The following is a 21,586-nucleotide window of genomic DNA, read 5'->3' as shown; positions in this document are numbered from 1 at the left end:
GACAAGTTGGCGATTCATGATCCTAATACAGTGCGCAAAAAGAAAACAGGGACCATGAAAAAGACTAAGACAAACGTCTCAGTCTTTTCTGTAGTCCCCGTTTTTCCTTTGCACAGTATACCGGGATCATGAAAAAGTACCACTGTTTTCCTTTTAGATCGCAACGCCTCCTTTCATTTTAGGAATCTTAGTGCCACCGATTTCCCTTGCTTGAGCAACTTCTCTGAATAAACCTGCCTGAAGCAAATAACACTCTGGTGTGCTTTCACCATCAGAGAGCCTCCAAGGGTTTCCCACCCGAAGTATCTCTCTACCTGGTTGAAGCGCCTGCGGACATCCTGGATCGCCTCTCCCTTGGCTCCGATGAGTGTCCGGTGGAAGCGCTGCTCCACACACAGCTCGCGCGTCACCTCATTTTGAAGCTTGTGAGCCATCTCAAGCAGCTCTGTCTTTGCCTGGGCCACCCCCTCGGGTGGGCCCTCCAACCTCACCACCGGCGACCTCTCCTCGTCTGCCGGCACGTGCACAGTCACGCCAAGCTCTTGCTTCAACCTGTTCACTGTACAAATTAATAGAAACATGTCTGATGAGAAAGCTTGTCCCCTTCAGGCTAAATCACGGACAGCGTCAAATGTACACCAGTTCATTCAAAGGCCCTCCATATTCCATTATAAGAAAGAGTAACGCGTTAATATGCTGATTTGTGCATTTTTTTGCAATTAAAGATCAATTTATTTTCAAGCCAGTCATTTTTCATTTCTGTACAAAAAATCATATCGAAGGCTTGACACATATGGGTGATTTGTTACCGGTTATATCCATTGCCTAGAAAGGAGGTTGCCAAACAGGAAAAACATAAGATTCTACATGTTTTCTAAGCAATGATCACAGCAATCAGTAAAACGCCACTTAATGGTTACATCTATGGGGATCACCAGGCGAATACAAAACCACCCATTTTAGCTGTTCCATGCAAGCAACAATTCCATTTAGGTGATCTCTGTTTACCAGGAGCCTACTCATATATATCCAGTCCTGCACTTTAAGTACTTATTTTGTAAGTGATCTACACCGTAAGTGATCTACACTGTATATCGAGGTTCCCGGTAATAAAATGCATGCTGCATATGTAAGCACACGGGTACTGCGGAAAATAAAAGACATCTTTCATAATGGAACGGTAGCGCAATCACACACAGAAAAAAGAAGGTACACTGCCTTACCGTTATGAAGTACACTCAAACCTCATTAAAACAAAGTCGCATCTGCCACAAAAATAACTTCGTTATATCCGAAAATTCGTTATAAACGTTTATTTGTAACACTAAGCTATGACAAGACTATTCTTCGTTTACTTCATTATAACCGATAAGTCGTTATATCCGTGTTCGTTATAACGAGGTTTGAGTGTATGACCAACTAGCCCAAGTTTCAATCTTAATAAAGGATGTGGTGACCAAAAGCTTACCATTAGAGCCAGCCTTTCCAATGATGTGCCTGTGGTACTGTGGGTCAACCTTGATCTCGACAGAGTCCATGGTGGACTGGATCTCTCGCACCTTCTCCTCCAGCGCAGTCTTGACAGCCTCAAGCTCCTCCTTGGGGCCCTCGATGCGGATCATGTTCTCGTCCTCGCAGAAGTCCACGTGCGTCTTGTGGTAGTCGGCCGTTATGCGCTTGATGTTCTCGCCCTTCTTGCCTATTATGTACTTGTGCATCCAGCTCTTGGCGGGAACCTCGGCCGTCTGCACGCTGTTGGCCTTCTCGTAGACGAGCGAGAGGGCGTGCCCCAGGTCCTGGGGGTTGCCCCGCAGGACGATGGTCTCCACATCACTCTCCATGGGCGGCACCTCCACCCACACGCCCGTCTGCTCAAACAGCTCCTGCAGAGTCTGGCCCCGGTAGCCGTGGACGTACTTGTGCTGCGACTTCTTAACCTGTACGGCAACAAAATAAAAAAAAAGAGGGCTTGTGCTGTCGCACTCATTGGCGTAAATCGCGGGGGGGGGGGGGGGTCAGGGGGGTCCTGACAACCCTTGTGTTCAGGCTGGGGGGACACCCCTTGAATATGCCCCCCCTTGAGATTTGTCTTACAAACTTCATATACTTCAATTGCTTGACAGTTATATGTGCACCTGTGTTCAGTACCCCTCAGGTGTGTGAGACTATTGAAATCGCAACTGCCGGTTGACCGGTGCTGAGAAAACTCTATTGATAGAGCAACGCAATTACGCGCGCTGAGATCCCATGCTAGTTTTTTTTTTTTAATTTTATTTCAAAGCATGATTTTATTCGTACATAAATAAAAATAAAACCTAAATTTAAAAAACAAAATGGCCTCCATGGCAAGATGTGTGTCCCAACCTCGTGATTCTTCCGGATTTACGCCACTGCACACACTTCATTATAGATAGAAACTCTAGCAAACAAGACTGAGGTGAATTGAAAGACAGACTAAGTGACGCACTGTGGTTATAAGAGATGTAATTGGAGTGCAAATGGAGGTGAAAACTTCAGCACAAACCAGGACGGACCACAAAGAGACGAGACTAGCACAGCGCCAGTGCTTGTCTCAGCTGCTTGTGGTCCATACTGGTTTGCACAAAAGTTTTCACACTGGAAGTGTGAAAACTAGGCCCAACTGAACTTAGTGCAAATCAGGGACGGCGCCAGGACCTTTTTACAAAGGGAGGGGTATGGGGCACCCACGACAAGAGTTCCTTCAAGGGGCAGGGTGGTGAGGAACTATGGCACTGTGTTTTGACTATGTTCCCTCTTGGGGGTGGGGGCAGGCAAAAATTTTGGAGGGGCTCCAGCCATGCCGCCGCGCAGTAAAGGCGGGCAACGTTGGGCACGGCAACAGTGACGTGCGAAATACCGCTTTCAGGCGGGTGATTTGAAGTGCACTTACGCGATGCGGACCACTAAAACGTGATTTTATTTCAAAATAAGCACTTCCTTGGCATAAAAGTAGCACTACAAGGTTTCTGGACCGCTATTTCAACAATCAATGTCGACTTAATATTGGCCTTTAGTGTCCCTTTAAACGTGTCTAAACAGCACACAGGCTACACAACAAATGCTGCAGCAGAGTGGTCACATACAATTTGAAATACTCGCAGTTGTTGCATTCTGCCCCAATTCGAATGTGGCAACAGCGGGGCGGAGTCGAATCCACAGGGTCGCACTCAGCAGAATGACAGAATCGCGAAGCCGACCTCCCAGTGGCAGGTCTTCAATTATATCATGCTATCCCGAGGAACAAGAAAAAAATAAATAAACACCACCCAAGCACTCTGTACAGATGGTTGACCAGCGAAGATGAGAAGTGCAGGCCCGATGTCAATCACTGCATTAATCCCGACAATTCACTAAAGTCTTCCTCAATTATTGGTTATGTCTGTCCAGAAATGTGAATTCCTGCTTGCCAATTGTGTGTTCTTTCTTCATTATTATTGAACCAGTGGCATGTAGTGGGATTTGCTCAATTTCTGTGGCACATACATTTTTGCCCGCGGATGACTACAGTCGATCCCGGATATATCGAACTCGAAGGGGACAGCGAAATAGTTCGATATATTGATCATTTGAAATACGAAATATGCATATTTAGGGCTTTAATTAAAGCACTTCAGGCATCGACACAGTTTTCCTAAATTGTAAAAAGCGCGAACATAACGATTCGCTCACATATGCTAAAGAACAAGGAGAGAACTTCTTCTTTTGCAAGTTAGCGCACTTTATTTCGCATGCAAATAGTCCATAAACTTGTCTTGCTTCTTGCGCGTCGTGAATTTATCAAGTCATCGTCAATATCATTGAAGCTTTCCAGATAAGTAAATTCAACACCTTCGGCCACAACAGCGGTGATCGACGCTGAACGCTGATGCGAGCTCTGTAGTTCGGTAAAGGGTTTAGCAGTGGCAGCGGCGGCTGGCATTTTCAAACCGCATGGGTCCATTTCCGCAGCACCGGCAACGTCAGCTATGATCTCGGCATCGATGCAATCAAAAACAGCTACATCGTTATCTGCACCGATAAAGTCACTCGCTGTGCTCCCGTCCGATACGGCACCCGGAAACACTAATAAGTCGCAAAATTCACTGACGCACCGTACCAACGTTACTAGAACAAACTCAGTTTAAAAGCTCCGCCGGAGAGGCGGTCGTGAGAACTAGTGGCGCTGCAGTAACGTCTAGCTCCCGCAGCTGGCACTTGTGATCAGCACCGCCGATGTACGAGCGCACGTGGGTTACAGTGTCGTCTGCGCTTTGTTAGCTTGTCATTTTTGCGACTGTTCTTGATCAGGCTTAGCGTCTTGTACGAAGACACGTGCATGATGTACGAAGCGTAACGAGGGCGAACAGATTCACGGTGCGGTATGCCGACTTGCTTTGCGCCGGGCTGCAAGAGCGGCTACCGCAAGGACAACTCCGCTTCACGACACTTCTTCGGATCTCCAAAATACCCTACGCCATTCAAGCTTTGCATCGCAAAGGTAGGAAGGTTACTGCGAAATGCAAGGTCTGTGGCGTTCATTTTGAGAGTGACGACATTGTAAAGCACTATCGCCGTGTCGTTGCGGGACAAGAAGTTTTGATCCCACGTAGAAGGCGGGAACTCGCGCCCGGTGCCGTGCCGCGCTTGTTCCAAGCACTTCCGCCCCACATTTCAAAGCCAAAATGTTCGGGGTTTAGGCGCAAATCCCCCCCAAACCGCACGGCGTCCCGCGAAAGCGCAGTGCCCAGTTTGGAGGAGCCGCCAGAAATAGAACAGCAAAACGAAAGGCAGGCGATTACCTATATACGCTACCGAGACTGAGAGTTGCATCACACTGACATTCGATCAGTTGTCAGCCGTCGCTATGCCTTCAAAGGAGTAGATTTTCGAGAGATTTTACGACGAGGTATCGAACAAGATGTGCGGAATATTTTACACTCGCCGGCTGGGGGAACGATGAGGATCACGAAAAGATGAGGACCAGCGCTGGTTCTCGTCTTTTCTATGTGTACCGTGTCAAATTTTTTGCGCTGAGCAGTTTAATAATGGAATACCAACTAGCCCAATCCTACACTTTGCTTCGGGAATGGAGACTTACTTGTGCAAAAGATAATTGTAGTTGACGAGCAGTTTAACAGCGTAGTGAACGGCTACAGCACGAAACGCAAACGACTGTCGTACAGCGTAAGAAGTGCTGCGGGCATGGAACATCTGCCCGGTGAAGTTGAAAAACCCAAGTTGAATACTGACGACTCTTCGAGCGACAGCGTACGCGCGAATAACTGCTCGGTGCTCACATCACGGCCGATCTGTTCGAATTGTTTAAGGCACCGTATAAGGATGCGAGGTAGAAAGATGAGACACCGAAAATACAACTATCCGCTGAAAAAATTGCTCAGAGACGACATCTATTCGATGTAATCGCACACTGAGATTTCATTTACCGAGTTCTCGTAAAATTTTCCGACTTTGGGTCAGTATCCCTTTAACCGTCGCGAAAACATGTCTTGTAAACATTGCAAAGCATTGGTGATGTTTTTCGAGAAAGTTTTTTTCAATAAATTGTAGACAACATGAGTACAGTTTTTCTAACGTTTTTGTATCTCGAGTAAGTACGCTTCTTTGTACACTATAAAGGCTTTTACAAACGTGTTGGGTTGTTCTTGGTCTAGATAAGACGGCAGCGGCTAAAATTGTAGTGGTAGCTATAAAAATTACGCTGAAAACCCTCATTCGCTTAGAAACTCCTATGCTTGGAAGTTAAGCGCAATGTAGACGGCTCAAATATTGTCACAGGGTCGTGACGTCGACGAAGGCAGCAGTCAGCAGGTCCGAGATGAAACTCTTTATTTGGCCGAACTAGTGGCTGGGAAACAAAGTCAAACTACAGCAATACACTGTTAGCGGCGAACAGAGCGTCGACCGTCGATCAACTGACAAGCAGTCTAGCGCGTCGGCTTTTATACAGGCGCTATCGAACTTTCCAGCGATATCCCTGGTGGCAGCGTTATCTCTCGGCAAAGCTGGAACATTCGCGTGCGGCGCGCAATCTTACCAAAACGATCTACTACAATCGCGAAGCTTCTCGAACCCTGCTTCGCGGACAGCGTCGAGCGTTGATAACCGTCCTTGCTGGTCAAACCCGAATACATCAAAATAAAACAAGAAGTGGGCGTGGCAATATAGACCGAACATCGATGCTTAGCCAATCAATGAAGAACGCACGCGGGCCAATGCATACAGACTACCTTATGCATATCCACCTAAGTATCCACCTAACTACAGTGAAATCTCGGTATAACGAACTTCAGGGGACCGCGGAAAAATGTTCGTTATTCTGAAAGGTCGTTATAGTGAAAGCCCAAAAATTTACCATAACAATAGAATTTCAGTAACGCAAACGTCCTACCTTTGCAACGGTACGTCCTTGAACTCGTTTCTCACAATGCACACGTGAACGTCAGACAAGGCACGTTTATTTGAAATAGTCCGTGATCGTTTCTTGACGGGTGCAGCACAAACTCTGCGTCACGAACGATTCTAGACTGTCCGCATTTTTATGCGCCGCTTCGGTCGCTGTTCCGCTTTTTTCTATGAATATGCGGAGTTTCCTCAAGTCCAACACATCTGTGGCCGACACGGACTCGTCGCGATCTTCGGGTGCTACCGTGACATCGTCGTCCATGTCATCGCTGCAATCCTTTAAGGCCCAACTGCATGCACGTGAGTTTTGAGCGACGGCCGACAGGATTTGCTGTCGCGGAAGGCCATCCATCACCGTCGCAGGTTTCTGGAAAGCCAGAGAACATCGCTTGTCGCCCGGAAGTGAGCATGACGATATCGGCAAAATGGCGGCATCTCTGACCCTCGCTTCGGTTGCAATTTGCTCGTGATGCTTGCAATCGGCGCGTACTTTAAGGAACGCAAGTAATAGACTACCTTCTTTACAGCCCCATCTCACGCGGAGAGCGAGGCAGCGGCCGTATTTTGTCGTTAATTTTGATCGACGGTTCGTTTTGTTGTTTTGGTGGTAGCTTGCTGCATTGGTGGCAGCTTGCTGCAATGTCAACATTGTCGTTGTCGAGATGCGCGTCGTGGACTAACCCCAACATAACGCAGTTTGCAAAGTGCGACGTAGCAATAGTTTTCAATCGAGCAACCGTGACACTTTGTCGCGAACATGTGGGTGCTCCCATCGCGACGGAGCCCGTTTGTCGCAGTCGCCTTCGCTCGAAAGTCGCGTGCAATGCATGCGGTTGGGCCTTTACAAAACCTGATGCGTTGTCGCCTCCGCAACGGAGGGGGGAAAAAAAAAAGTTCTCCGCCCGCGTCTTTCTCCTCCCGCGCCATCTCAGGTTTATGCGGGAGGGCGTCCGCTCTTCGCGCTGCGTCGTCTGCTACCTTACAGCTCCGATTGCCATGACCGATAGACTGAAATCTAAGAATCCTCGCATTTCGGGATATAAGTTCGTAGTACTGAGGTGCTGTTAAGATTACACGGGAATTAAATAACGATCGTTATTCTGGAGTTTGTAGTAATGAAATATTTTTACATTGAAACTATAAGCAGTCGGCACGGGATTTCTTAAATGTTCGTTAATTTGAAATGTTCGTTAATGTGGTGTTCGTTGTAACGAGGTTTGACTGTAGTACAATAAGAAAGTTGCCGCACAGTTGCCGCGAGCAACTGCGCGGCGGACCGCAGCGTTATGCCGTGGCAGCAGACGACGCGCCGATAGTGGCGCAAGACGGAACTGCAGCGCCGCTAGTTCTCGCGACCGCCGTTCGGACCACCCTCCTCCGCTGGCGGAGATACGGAGCTTTGAAACTGAGTTTGTTCTAGTAACGTTGCACCGTACGCCGTAGTCGGCGGTCATGACACACCCAAAGTCGTCACCTGGCACCAAGACCCGTAAGGACACAGTACACGACGGTGCTTCACTTGACGTTGTTCCAAGCACCGGTCATCATTTTTATCGCTACGAGCGAGACAATGTTTAGTTCGACTCCCGAATGACGATTTATCAAGAACGGAGCGAGAAGTACGCATGCCACAAGAGACAACGCTAACAACCATGATGCTAACAACGCTGCACGAAGAAACATTTCTCCACTGTCGACATGTTGGCGATACCGATGGCATTTGTGGCTTTGTAGAAGGCAGCCGCTACTTTGGCGAGAAATGCGAAAAAAAAGCGTAGCCTCTGAGATCTGCATTTTAAAACCGAAAACACTAGAAATACGTCACGAGGTTGCGGATCTCGAAGGCCATGCCTTGTGGGCCCGCATGCCATCGTGCGGGAACAGACAAGGAAGGGAATGCAAACATTACAACAAGGCTGCCAAGTCACTTCGAATTCTCATTTTGGTGCCCTTGGCAATCAGCCTCTTTGAAAAACACTAGCCCATGCATTAAAACCTGCGGATCACGCGTCAAATATACCGGTGAACTGACAAGCGCTGCGCAACGAACTAGAGCAACGCAATTTCGTCACCTGCGCGCGACGAGGGATTTGAACTTATAAGAACACGGCTGAAAAATGATTAATAGTTGTTAGGAAAAATGCACTTTCTGGGCTTCGGCGCGGGGCAGCGTTCGATATAGCGGATGTTTCGCTGTGCGGGAGTTCGATATACGTGCACACCAACCCCATACTTTTGCATGAGAAATTCAAGGGGATTTCTCAACTGTTCGATATAGCCAATAATTCAATATATCCGAGTTCGACTGTATTTGTAGTGGACCAGTGGAGAGTAGTGGGGCTTGCCCTATTTCTGTGGCACATAAGTGCTAGGAGATTTTGCGTACACAGGACTGACAAAGTATGCGCTTTGCCTAGCCATATACAGCTTTACTGTAAAAGAGGACACAATATACACCAATCAGAGCACCAAAACACGCGAATCAAAAGCATACCTCGACACCAACGCTCTGGCAGTGCAGCTTGCGGTCCTCGTAGGTGGCCATGAGAGAGTCCTTGGCCTTGGCCACGTTCTCTTTGTCCCCCGTGATGGTCACCTTGTCCTCTTCCCGATCGAGCCGGATGCGAGTGCCCGTTTCCTGCTCCAGAGCTTTCACGCTGTTGTTGTACGGACCAGCGATGAATGGGTGGTACATGCGGGGGATCTTCAGCTCCTCCACACCGTGTTTTGACTGTGCAAAGGTTCAAAAAAGAAGAAAGAAAAAACACGATGAGAACTTGATGTACGCTGTATGCCTGTCATTGCCTCCCATCATGCACTAAAGCTTGAACTGGTGCCAGTTGAGTCAGACACCTTACTGCACTGATCATCCCCACCCATTTCTTGTTCCTGGCATTCATGTTTATCGCCTGATTTGTGCCTCACTAGTGCTGTCAGTGGATGAAAATGCAAAAAAACTTTTCAGTGTGTGGCATACCTTTTCTTCGGAGATCTTCTGTATGTGATCGCGTGCCCGGTCGATGGCCTCCTTGGTGCCACTGATCGTGATGACGTCAGAGTTGTCATCCGTCCTTGGTACGGTGATCTTGGTGGCGGTGTTCTGTTCCAATTCAGCCAACTTCTTGCCATTTTTGCCAAGGATGAAGCGGTGGTGTTCCTTGGGGATCTGGATGCTGCCCTGAGCCTGCGTCTGGAGGGCACGGAGCACCTGCGCCCGCGCGAGGGCCACGTTGCGCTCCCGTCCCGTCACCAGCACGGTGAGCGAGTGGTCACGGGATGAGCTGACTTCGATGGTGGTCTGGGTGTCGCGCATGATGTCCGCACAGATCTTGGCCTGCTCCCCCAGCTCTCCAAACCGCTGCGAGCTAGTCTCCCGAAAACGGCGCTCCTCGCTCGGCACATGGAAGATCTGGGTGATGACGGAAGACTTGACGTGCATCTTTTGGTTCCACTGGCCCAGGGCGCCGCCACCTCCGCCACCCCCGCTCCCGGCCGCGCTGCCTGCCTCCAGAGGCGCCTCCTTCTCGGGGAGAGCGGGGAACACCTCGTCGTAGCTGAAGCCGACTGACGCGGCCGGCGCCGTCGACGAGGAGGGCCCCGCCACCGCCCCTTCGGCAGGCTGCTGCTGCTGCAAGTCCGCGTTCATCCTATGGCAGGGACTTGTCCAAAGTCAGACAGTACAGCTGCAAGAAGATGTCAGCCAAAGCAGTGATTAATACGTGGTGTTTGAGCGGACTTTACAAGTAACTAGTTACAAGTAATGTGTTGCTACTAACTAGTTACTTTTCTGGGCAACTTCTGATTGCAACTATTTACTTTCCATTCAAGTAACTTGAAAATGTACAGTTGCCAACCGAATATTTAAGACCTGTCTGAATAACCAGACTCTGCCACGGCACCGTCACGCGCTCCATAGAGTCAATGTATAACACCGGCCAAAATTTTGGACGTTTGAAACCCTTCTCGTTCAATTTTCCGGACTTTTTCTTTAGGTCGCAAGATCGAGCTCTGTGTTGAACTTACCGACGACAGAATAGTTCGCCAGGTGCAGGAAAACTCGGGATCCAACAATGAGGGGCCAGTGACCATGCTGCCACATAGTTCTGAACTAATGCGAACCCTCATGATGCTTTCTGCTGTTTACAGCGAGAATGTCACACTCACAGACATGCAAGCTGACCTGTTGGTGCGGCAATGTAGCGGCCCGCAGAAACAGATTGACCAGTTTTTCAAGCCACTTGGTAAATAAAGTGACTCTTTCAGCGTGAATTCGTTTTTTCAGACTGCCCGATTTTCCTGATGCTATCTCGGCCCTTGAGGGTGCGAAAAGTCGGTCAGTGACTGTAGTTTGCCATGATAAAAGCTCTTCGAATCGCGGTGTTTGGCACTAAACAGCAAAGCAGGGGCTTTACCATGGAACTATATTAACAATCCTTAAGGGGAGACGTGGGTCTTGAAAAAAGTTTTTTTATTAATTGGGTTAGCTGAATGAAATTTAGTACACCTATTCAGTTTTTTCTGTAGATTCCAAATCTTCAAGTAGATTTTTATTATCTGCATTAGAACAAAAGATATGCAATTTATGAGAGCATATTTGTTACAGTACTTTTTGGCAACTTTGCTTTGTCAAACACAAGAACAAAGTATGTGGCAAGACTGCCAGAGAGCTCGTCTAGCCGATGATGCTAATTTTATTGTTGTCATAAAACTTCGAATGCAAAATAAATGCCTGCAAATATGAGTGAAAAATTTTTGCTTCATACACTTTATGATTATCGAGAGTTATCATTTGGTAAACAATATTATAAGAAAATAAACAGCATCATCGGCTAGATCAGCTTTCTGGCATTCTTGCCACATACTTTGCTTTTGTGTTTGACGAAAAGAAGTTGCCAAAAATCCCCGTAAGAAATGTGCTAGAAAACGTTGTAGAAACAGCATATATTTTGTTCTAATGCAGCTATGAAAAATCTTCTCACAGATTTGGAATCTGCAGAAAAAACTGAATATGTGTATTAAATTTCATTCTGTTCACCCAATTATTAAAAACACACTTTTCAAGACCCACGTCTCCCCTTAAGACATTACAGAAAAGGTGTGCTAGTATCATATTATCAAGGCATTCACCAATGATGCACTCACCTTCAAGTTCCTAAACAAACGAGTTCAAAGTCGGTCAGCAAACATTGCTCCCTGCCTTGACGTCGCAACAATGTCATGATGCCAGGTCAAATCACTTGAAATAACTTTAGTATCACATCATTATTAATATACAAGTGTTTCCAAATCTTCAAGCTCACCAAATTCAGTCCTCTTATGAGCTAGAAGTATGTGGTAGGGTGTGTACAACTGACAATGCGTGCCAGTACTTTCTTTTCCCCTCACAATAAGGTGATGGTCCGTTTTTTTTTTTTTGATAGGTGGAGGCAGGCTCCAACTCTGATATGGCGATTCATGATCACGATGATTACATAATTACTAACAATCAATACTAATACATTGTGTCCCCGATAGCATTCTAACAACGCTGGCAAGAAGGACTTCATGTGCCACACACAGACACCGCATGCAAAATTTTAAGGGGAAGGGTCGGGTCATCCGGACAATCAGCCAATGGGCACTGCAAACGACCAGACAAACTTTTAAGTATGCCAAGTATCACAGAACGCGTTCTCAGAACTTCTGCTCATGTGCACTACGCAAAAAGCGGCATTCTTACGTATGCAATGCTGTTGTGGACACTACATACGCAGTAACTGGCTGGTATGAGAACGTCATATATAAAAAACTTAGTGCTGCGTGAACACGACATTAACTAGACTAGTTGAAAGCATATGATGAATTGACATAGAAGCTTTTGTTGTCCGCTCCAAATATGCATGTGCTGCAAGTCCACACAGTGAAAAACCTTCACATGCTCTGTTTTTAGCCTTAAATAAGTGACGGAAGGCCCACATTTTTTTTACCTTAGGAAGACAAAAGTTTGAGCAAATTAGTGTGGTAGAAGGCTTGTGTTCGATTTTTTTTTTTTTAGCTGTACAGCACTGTGCCAACCACAAGTGATGACGTAACGAATGGACACCCCTGAAAATGATTCCCTTGGGTAACAAAAGCCAATCTCGAAGGCCATGCTTTTTGTACACAGCGATTATGGGAAGGGGCTGAAAGCACCAGGAATATGCCATGGGTGCCATGCGGCATCTTGTTTTTGTGAGCGTTTTCAGTGATTTTCTCTCGTATTTTTACCAGGTGAGAAGAAATTAAGGGCACAATTAAACAGTAAAGCTCTTGCGATGCCGCTGAATGCCAGAGCACACAGACAAATTCGCCCAGAGTAGTACTGTGCTGTTTCAAAGTAGAGGACATAGCAATGGCTCATTTCCAGATGTCGCACACTGCATACCTAAAATAGCAATCGTCTGTGGGAGCTTAGAGGCAAAGCTTTAAACTTGACATTTTTTAAATGCGGAGCATTTCTTAGTCGCACCTGCGGCGTCGGCGGCGCCGTCCACACCCCCACTGCGCATGCTCGGCTCGTCTCGTGCCGGCAGCAAGCCTCTCCTCCCCCTCCCTCGCATGCTCGGCTTGTGCCGGCAGCAGGCCTCTCCTCTCCCTCCCTCTCTCTCCCTCACTCGCGCTGCACAACAGTTCAACGCAGGCAGCGTCTGCTAGCGAGTTTCTTGATTGACAAAGCCGACCGACCGCTTGCGCTGCACAACCGTTCACTGACCACCCCATATATATAGGCACTGGATTTTGACCTCCAAGGTAGTGACTGTGTGCGATTTCTCCTGTGCGTGATTAAACAATGAAAATTCACAGCGTACATGTAAAATTAAAGTGAGCTGCAAGTCGCCATAGCTCATCGACCCTTTAGTATAAACGCGCCCAATCTCACGTCGTTGATGATGATGACGCGATACCCCCAGCACTCTGCGATGCATTTACTCGAGTTCCCCCCGTGGGAAGATGCGGGCGGCTTTTCTTTAGTTGAAAATGAGCACTTGGAGCACATTTTTTTGTGTGAATAGCTATTTGGGCTTCAGCTTTCAGTTATGATAAAACAAGATTAGAGGGCTGACCACGTTATGGCCCCTGTAATGTGCACACCATGTTGAAGATGCATTTAAAGCACCAGGCCTACGTCACCAGTGGTGCCGCTAAGCTTGCTTTTAAAGGGACCCTGAAACGGTTTTTTGAAGTTTTGTCAGCGTTTAGGCAGGGGCATCACCAAATCATTCGCACCAGAAATTAAGCGACGCACTGTCTACCAAGGCCGCTACGGAATTTATATCTATACCCTCCTCCTCACCACTGCCTTGCACCCTCAACTCACAGACACCGTGACATCACCGGCGATCGCAGCGCTCTCGTAAGCTAACTCGAGGGTTTGAGCTTCGCCCAGTCATGGCCTCAGATATTGTGCGCCGACGGGTTGCTCGCAATCTCGGAGGCCCAGCAAAGACGAAGCTCGCGGAGTGGTTGATATCTGCTCCGACAGGTGCCGCCACACTACCAGCAGATCTTATTTTATTCTCCTGTACGGCGACAATCTGCAAAAGCATGCGGACAAACAAAAATAATTCGAGAACGATCACCGATAAGCATAAACTCAGGCAATGTGGTTGTGTCTTCAGGGGTGAGGTTACAGCCACAAAAACGTGGATCGTGGCGTTGAACGGATAGCGAGAGCGCGACGCTCATTGCAGCGACGAGCTGAAGGGATTCCGCTCGCCAGATGCCTCACGAACATTGCACAATGTCGCAGATTTACAAGTCACCAATTGCTAGAAATTGCTAGATATGTGGTACACAACACGGCTAGGGCAATTCATTTAGTCCAAGAAACCTCGAGATAAACACTGTCGCTCAGCTCACGTCAACACGGAGTACGTTGCAACACAGGCAGACGACGCTCGCTGCCCACAGGAGGTTCAGTGACGTGTACTGGACATATCCAATCAGATCAGCCGCCTGCGTGACGTGGCGCTTCCAATACGACGCGCACTGGAAGTGGGCGGTTTGAAAACGCGTTTGGCTGAGCCGCTGTGATCGGTGGCGATTCGCAGCTTCAAAGCCTTGTAATAAATTACACAGTTCACGCACAGAGCTTAAATCGGTCTGTAAATGATCCTTAGGACTTGCTCTACCGGCTCAATGTGTACGTACAAAATCGTCAAAACCGTTTCAGGGTCCCTTTAACTACCCTCTGCATTTCTTAAAGCTTAAGTGATCGTGATGACAGCACAATCACGCAGACCGCCATCTTTATTTCTACTGTTTCCTGGAGTCGCATGAAGTTTTACAGTATAATACATGATACAATTTCTGGGGCTTTCACGTGCCAAAACCACGATATGATAATGAGGCATGCTGTAGTGGAAGGCTCTGGATAACCTCGACCACCTCGGGTTCTCAAGGTGCACCAATATGACACTGTACATGAGCCTCTAGCATTTCACCTCCATCAAAATGCGAAAGCAACAGCTGAGGTCGAACCAACGTCATTCAGGTCAGCAGCCAAGCATCATAACCATTGCACCATGGTGGCAGCAATATTACAGCAGTGGCAAGCCTATATAGACCCCTCTGAAGGAGTATTACTATCTTTGAAAATGCACTTGTCAAAGGTGAATGCAGGAAGCCTTCATTGTGGCTGAATTGATTATAAATTACAGGGGTACTGACACAAAATTTTAAAGGCAAGATAACTGGTGGGATAGACACGAGTCGACACACACACATCATCTACAAAATATCAACGGCTAATATAGCTTAGAACATACTCAAAATCAATTTTAATGTGCGTATCGCAAAACTGTCTGTAAAACGTCCGCCGCTCGACACCAATTTGGTTTTAATCTAAACAACCAACAGCCACCTGCATCATGAGTTTGCGTTGGCTGCCACAAACTTTGCTCTCTCCTAGCAGACCTTTTTTTTTATTATTTATTCGTGTTACTCTACAGGCCCCAGAGGAGCATTGAGTAGAGGGGGGTTACAGAAAAAGCACAACACATAAAGCATAAAAAGAAATTATATCGAAGAAAAAGAAAATTGTACAATGGAAGGGAGAAGACCAAGCACTATAAGCAAATGCAGTAAAATACAAAATGAAAAAAATAAAGCATCCTTATACAATATCAAGGGAACATATAAACTTGCAGTTGCTCACAAAATTTGGCCAGATCTCTCAAAGAAACAATTTCATCCGGAAGGCTATTCCAAAGAGCGATGGCGCATGGCAATGCAGAATTATTGAATGACTGTGTGTTGCCGAAGATGCGTATGAAACTGAGACAATTATGAAGTCGACTAGATGTACGCGAAGGAATGTCAAGCGAGAGACGACTGGTCCACATGGCGCATGGCAATGCAGAATTATTGAATGACAGTGTGTTGCCGAAGATGCGTATGAAACTGAGACAATTATGAAGTCGACTAGATGTACGCGAAGGAATGTCAAGCGAGAGACGACTGGTCCACAAGTTGTAGTAGTACTTATGGAGGAAGTAACGCAAAGAGGGGGGCCATCCCTTATGCGCTGTCACTGGAGCGCAAAGGCAGTAAATTGGGCTAGTTGGTTGCTCAGGATCGTAAAATAACAGCGCAAAAGACGACAGACGAACACAGAGACAAACGAGTGCTGGAGTACAAAGACTGTCTTCTTTGACTGGGCAGTGCATCTTTGGGGGGGGGGGGTCACGCATACTTACAACATGCCTAAAGGGGATTATAGCAGCACCCAGGGAACCTTCCTTGAAGAGTTGTCAACGAGTGGCTTTGTATATTCACCTAGCCAGCTATGTTTACATGAAAACAGTCTTGGTCCCGCCTCACTCGCTGCTCTTTGAAACGAAAACGGCGACTTTGCACTATAAAACTGCCTCCAAATAATTAACCATTGTGCACTAGAGCAAATGAGGTTTCCAGCCGTGAAAAGTTGGTTGTTAGCTACTCATTGCAACATTAAAAAAAAAAAAAACGCCAGGCCTGCGCTGAAACCGCAGCACAGTCACAGCAAAAGCTGGAAGAGCGGCGTTTCTAGAGCCCGTTCTAAGCTGCCTTGGGGCTACTAATACAAGTTCACTAGAAAGGTACCCACTACGCCATAAATCACAATTTTTGTGAACTTGGGAAGCACCTACTAAGCCATTACTCGTCATTCTGCGGGGAAGCGGGGCACCAGCTACACGTCTGTAAGGCATTATGTGCCCTTTGTTGACGCGACGACTGATGACGAATTATGGCTCAGCCCTTTGTAATGGGTTGGAAGCTTTAAACGGCCCACCAGTTATGCAATTTGCATTGGGTGACGCCCGATCGCTATTTCCCTCTCCCATCATGCTGTATAACATACGTTGACGTGGGAGAGAGACGGGGGGGCGAAGAACTTTACTGAGACCCCGAGGAAATGGATCATGCGCTTATGGGCTTCCTTGGCAACCAATACAAGTGCACTTGCGAGGAACCCACTACGCTATAAATCATTCTAATTTTTTAGAAGTAGGGCAGCAGGCACTGTGCCATTTTTCGTCATTCTACGGAGAGCCGTCGTACCTGCTAAATGCATGTAAGACATTATGCGCACTTTGTTGATGCTGTGCCTAATGACGATGAAGAATTATGGCAGGAGCCCTTTGTAATGGGTTGGAAGCATTCAACAACCTACTCGTTGCGCAATTCGCATTGTGTGATGCCTTGTGACAGAATTCGCGTTGTGCGACGTTTGGTGCTTATTTTACTCTTCTATCACGCTATACTGCATATGCTAATGTGGTTCCTTCCCGACATGAAGCCTGTATAGGACCTTTTTGCAAGGCAGTTTCAAGCACCAGCATGGCTCAGAGGTTGAATACCGGGCTCCCACGCAGAGGGCCCAGGTTCGAACCTCGTTCCATCCTGGAATTTTTTTCTTGTTTAGTTTCTTTTTTTTCTTATTTCGAGCGATAGTGGTTACGGACACCGGCGGTGGCGGCGGACAACTACGGCGCCAAAAACAGCCGGTGAAATGATTTCATAACAGCTTTCGCTGTAAAACAAGTTCGAAAATGTTTGTCAGTGCTCCTTTAAAAGGCGAACTCTGGCAATTTTTTGGTAGATGGATCTCAATGATATTCGCTAGGTGCATTCATTTGCACGCTTCAGTCATTTATGCAAAATTACAGGCTTGAGTGAGGTGCGGATTGCTAACAAACGAATTTTATAGATTACCCCAAGCCAACCACTTGGCCTCCCACAATTACGGGCCACACTGTGTGCGACGTCAGCATCGTCACAGCAACGGAAGTGCCGGTACAAGTGTTCAAAGATGCAGCCATGATTATGTGTATTTGGCAAATGCCTTGCATGCAGAATTATGAGACTGCCGGAAATTTACACCAGCGGTGAACCCGGGTACATTTCTTTGTTATGCACTGGCCTGGTTCATCTCTCCTGCAGCTTCAGCTTTTTTTCCCGCTCGCTGTTCAAAATGCTAAGGCAAATACGCGCCAACTCGTCCAGTTTGTCACTCTTAAAGAGGAACTCAAACTTCTGGTAATGTCGAAAGCGTGAAGAGCAACATTTCAATTGAGCATCACCGTGTGCCACTGCAAGAAACGTTTGCAGGCACGTCACGTACTTCAACAATGTCAGGGCAACATTCTCTGCCGGAAAAAACTAGACTACGTTTTACCGCGCATTCCTGCTAGGTACATCTCACACGTGCCTGTGCCAGGTGCAACCACTTCTATGCACCTGTCCCTGGAGCTGCATCTTCTATTGTTCCGACACTACAAATTCTGGGCAAACAATACAATGATCGCTCAAATCTGCACAATGCAAGGCATTGCACGATCTTGCAGTCTGTTTTAGCCACTTCTTGAAATAGCCCGTACAGCTCACTTCACAAAATGCCGACCACGCTGCCTCGTATGAACTGATAATATGATGAGCACACCATTAATATAGCAGGCAAGCAGTGGTACACCACCGTATGTTCCATATAATATAAAAGTAGGACTGTCAGCTGAAATATGCAAAGTGGCGTGTCAGCGGTATGATTATGGCAGTCACAAGAAAAATGCTAGCTCCAGAAAAAAAAGCCTAAATAATCTACCACGTTTCATTACAAACCGCAACCAAACTAAATACCTTGTCTTCTTTAATGATGTCAGCATGGTCTATAGTCAGGCATGCTTGCAGATGTCAAGACAAGCCATCACTAATGCGATTTCACAGGGTTACAAATTTGCATGTCATTTTTGGTGTGCCACATGTTAATAAAAATAATTGTTGGGGTTTTAAGTCTCAAAACCACAGCATGATTGTGAGAGACACCGTGGTGGACGGCTCCGGAAATTTCGACCACCTGGGGTTCTTTAACCGGCACTTTCACCGGCAAAGCTCATAAAGAGTATGTGCTGCCAGCAAGACAAACTACAGCACAACTCGAAAAGGACTGAAAATAATTCATGTACACCCAGTTCCACTTTCAGCTGCGGGCCAATTTTTTCACCGTCCAAGTCCAGTCCTGCTAGACCGTTGTGTGAACCCTAACCAAGTAGCCTGCCAACACATTTTTTGCCAACCAGAATGTATTGGTGTTGGGTCCGATAGCGTGCAAGAAAGCAGGTTTCACTCTGACAGCAATGTTCGACGAGAATAAGTAGGCACTCATTGACACACGTATTCAGCAAACCACATTGTTCGTGCACAACTCTTTAATCAGACGTACGTGCTTGTCAATGTTAGTGCATTTCTAATCTATGCAGAACAGTTGCTCTAAGCCTATCCAACAACAAAAGCTGATACAGGCTGCAAAACAATCTCAGGGCTACAGCTACATCTGAGCATGCAAGATACTAATCTTGGTTCAGACAAAATGAAACCTTAATTATATTAACCAGCAATCGTATGAATATGGCTTGAGCATAACTACTGCAGTCCCGTGAGTTGTGTTCAATCTAGGAACAGCACTTGATCCTGCTGCACTATGAAGACATTGACAACTATTGCAATAAGCACTACACGAGCAGTAATGCAGGCTCCCAAGCACCGCAACGGGCTACGACAGCCTGCAGGCACGTTTTGATTTTCAAGAAACGCCAGTGACAACGTTCCAGCCAACTCTTCCATCCCTTTCGCAGGTTAACATACAGCTTTTTCTCGCGTATGTAAATGGAACGGCCTCAATACACCTGCAGCGTGCGTTCATTCCTTTATCGTTTGACATCACAATGAAAATCGCGGTCAACGCGAGAACTTTGACCGCTCGAAAATGCACAGCGTGCGAGGCTGTACGAGGCGGTTGCAGTCACGTCCGGGCGCCACTACGCACAAGCAACTCAACTGCAAGGCGGCTCCAGCTCTACGCGTACAACGCTGCGGGTGAAGGGGGGGGGGAAAGAAAACGAAGGTACTCAATAACCGTCCGAAACCTAGCTTTTTGCCAAAAGCAGTTTTAAGCTCGGTATACAGACGTGACTGGCCGCCACGAAAGTACTCTACACCGCGATGGAAGCTCGCGGAAATAACGACACACAAACATATGTGACAACGTGGACTCTGGCCTGCTGCACAGATAACGGAACTGCGCCTTCGATGTCGGCGTTTCACCGCCACACAGATCTGTGCTCAGACAGCTTGCTCCCATTAACTAAATTACGTATTTATCACGGCTAATGGGGGAGGGTACGCGAGTACTTGAGAAGATTTGATCCGGCGATTAGAGCAGCGATCGCAATAGATAGTGCGAGGTGATCGCGATAGCAGCGCATCCAGCCAACTAATCTAGGTGGTGTTGATCGAGCCGCGGGTACCACGGGCGAGGATCGTCCCAAGCCACACGAAATGCTAGCGGCGGCATGCTTTTCTACCCTCGCACCACAAGGGGCGGTCGGTCAACCCGTCTCAGGCTGGCACGGTCAAACACGCCACCGCTGCGTGCGGCGCGAGCGCACGCAGTGCACAAACACGCGCTCTCGCGACACACCGTGCACGCTAAGTTCTTTTTCCCGTCTTTTATCCTCATCAAAAAAGGAACGCGGTTAGTCAACGAGCAACCGCCTCGCCGAAAAAGCAAAAAAGGGGGAGAGACATGCCGAAATTGACCGGATCTACAACATGCCTCCGAGCTAGAGAGGGGGGCAAGCGGTGCCAACGTGGCCACGGCACTGCAAGCAGCCTCAAGGACTTTGGCAGAACAATCGCGCACGGCACGGCTTTTCCTTCGCCGTGACACGGGTCACAGACGCCGGGGTGGCCGTGTTATCGGGGCGAATTAACGCGATGCAACCCAGTTCTAAGCCTATTCGCCAATATTCGTCGACGTGTCATCGACTCGCCGGAGCAGCGGAGGTGGGGGATGGTAGACCCCCTCCGGGAAAACGACAACATGACACCACGCGAGGGCTTGCGCTGATATAAAAGGTCGGCGGCACTCGCGAAAGAATTGGACTCGTCTCGCGAACCGTGAAGTAGTGAGAACGTCTTCATATCCTTACCGTACTGTATCCGTGAAGGGCCGTCCTGTGAAGAAAGTGTTACGCTAGCCGCTCCAGCCTGTCTTGTCCGATTGGCTGCGAAAATTGAGACCGCGAGCGGGGGAAAAAAAAGAAGGCGAAAATTAACGCTCGCGCTACACGAGAACGTTCTTAAGGATGACTACTGAACCGCCAGCGAGCGTTCAAGCTCGCCGTGGGCGAGAAAAAAACGTACGTACCCGGGCCAAGAAGACAAAATCTACGGGACGCAGACTTCGTCGGCGGCTGTGCCTGTGCCTCTCGCGAGCTGCGAGAACGTGTGCAGCAGGAAACGGCCGTTGTGATTGGCTCTCGGCGCTTCCATGTGGCCGCCGCCAGCCAATCGCGTGCCAGAGTCTCGATGCGTTTTTTTTTTTTTTTAATATTTTGCCTGACCACTTTTTTTTTTTTTATCGCACGCGAGACCGACGCCCGATAGAGCGGCGCATTTTCGTTCAACGTGGTGCTTTCGATGTTCTCTTTCGGTTCGAGTCAGCAAAAGAAAAGAGGAAAATAGAAATACCGTTGAAAGCAGCGAAAAAAGCCCCGACAGTACTTGCCGCCGCGGCAAGTGCAGTCGCATTGGCACCGACACGCTGGAGCTCCAAAGCGCATCGGAGCTTGTTTACAACGAACAGGCTCGCTGCCCAAATCAATAC

The 21,586-nt window shown here is 47.7% G+C and overlaps 1 protein-coding gene across 1 annotated transcript in view; it reads right to left on the bottom strand.

Annotated features, from left to right (window-relative positions):
• LOC119389910 (vigilin) overlaps window positions 1-21,269 on the bottom strand; it is a 53,071-nt gene extending 31,802 nt beyond the window's left edge. Inside the window, exons 1-6 of the mRNA XM_037657340.2 lie at window positions 21,128-21,269; window positions 20,910-20,984; window positions 9,401-10,106; window positions 8,918-9,154; window positions 1,469-1,937; window positions 315-559 (exon numbers count right to left, since the gene is read on the bottom strand). Coding sequence (XP_037513268.1) covers window positions 315-559; window positions 1,469-1,937; window positions 8,918-9,154; window positions 9,401-10,069 — 1,620 coding nt within the window. The 5' untranslated portion in view covers window positions 10,070-10,106; window positions 20,910-20,984; window positions 21,128-21,269. The remainder of the gene's footprint in view (window positions 1-314; window positions 560-1,468; window positions 1,938-8,917; window positions 9,155-9,400; window positions 10,107-20,909; window positions 20,985-21,127) is intronic.
• Window positions 21,270-21,586: the final 317 nt, after the last annotated feature.

The sequence above is a fragment of the Rhipicephalus sanguineus genome, chromosome 4, assembly GCF_013339695.2.
Source record: "Rhipicephalus sanguineus isolate Rsan-2018 chromosome 4, BIME_Rsan_1.4, whole genome shotgun sequence".
NCBI lineage: Eukaryota > Metazoa > Arthropoda > Arachnida > Ixodida > Ixodidae > Rhipicephalus > Rhipicephalus sanguineus.
This window is presented reverse-complemented; position numbering and strand designations above follow the sequence as displayed.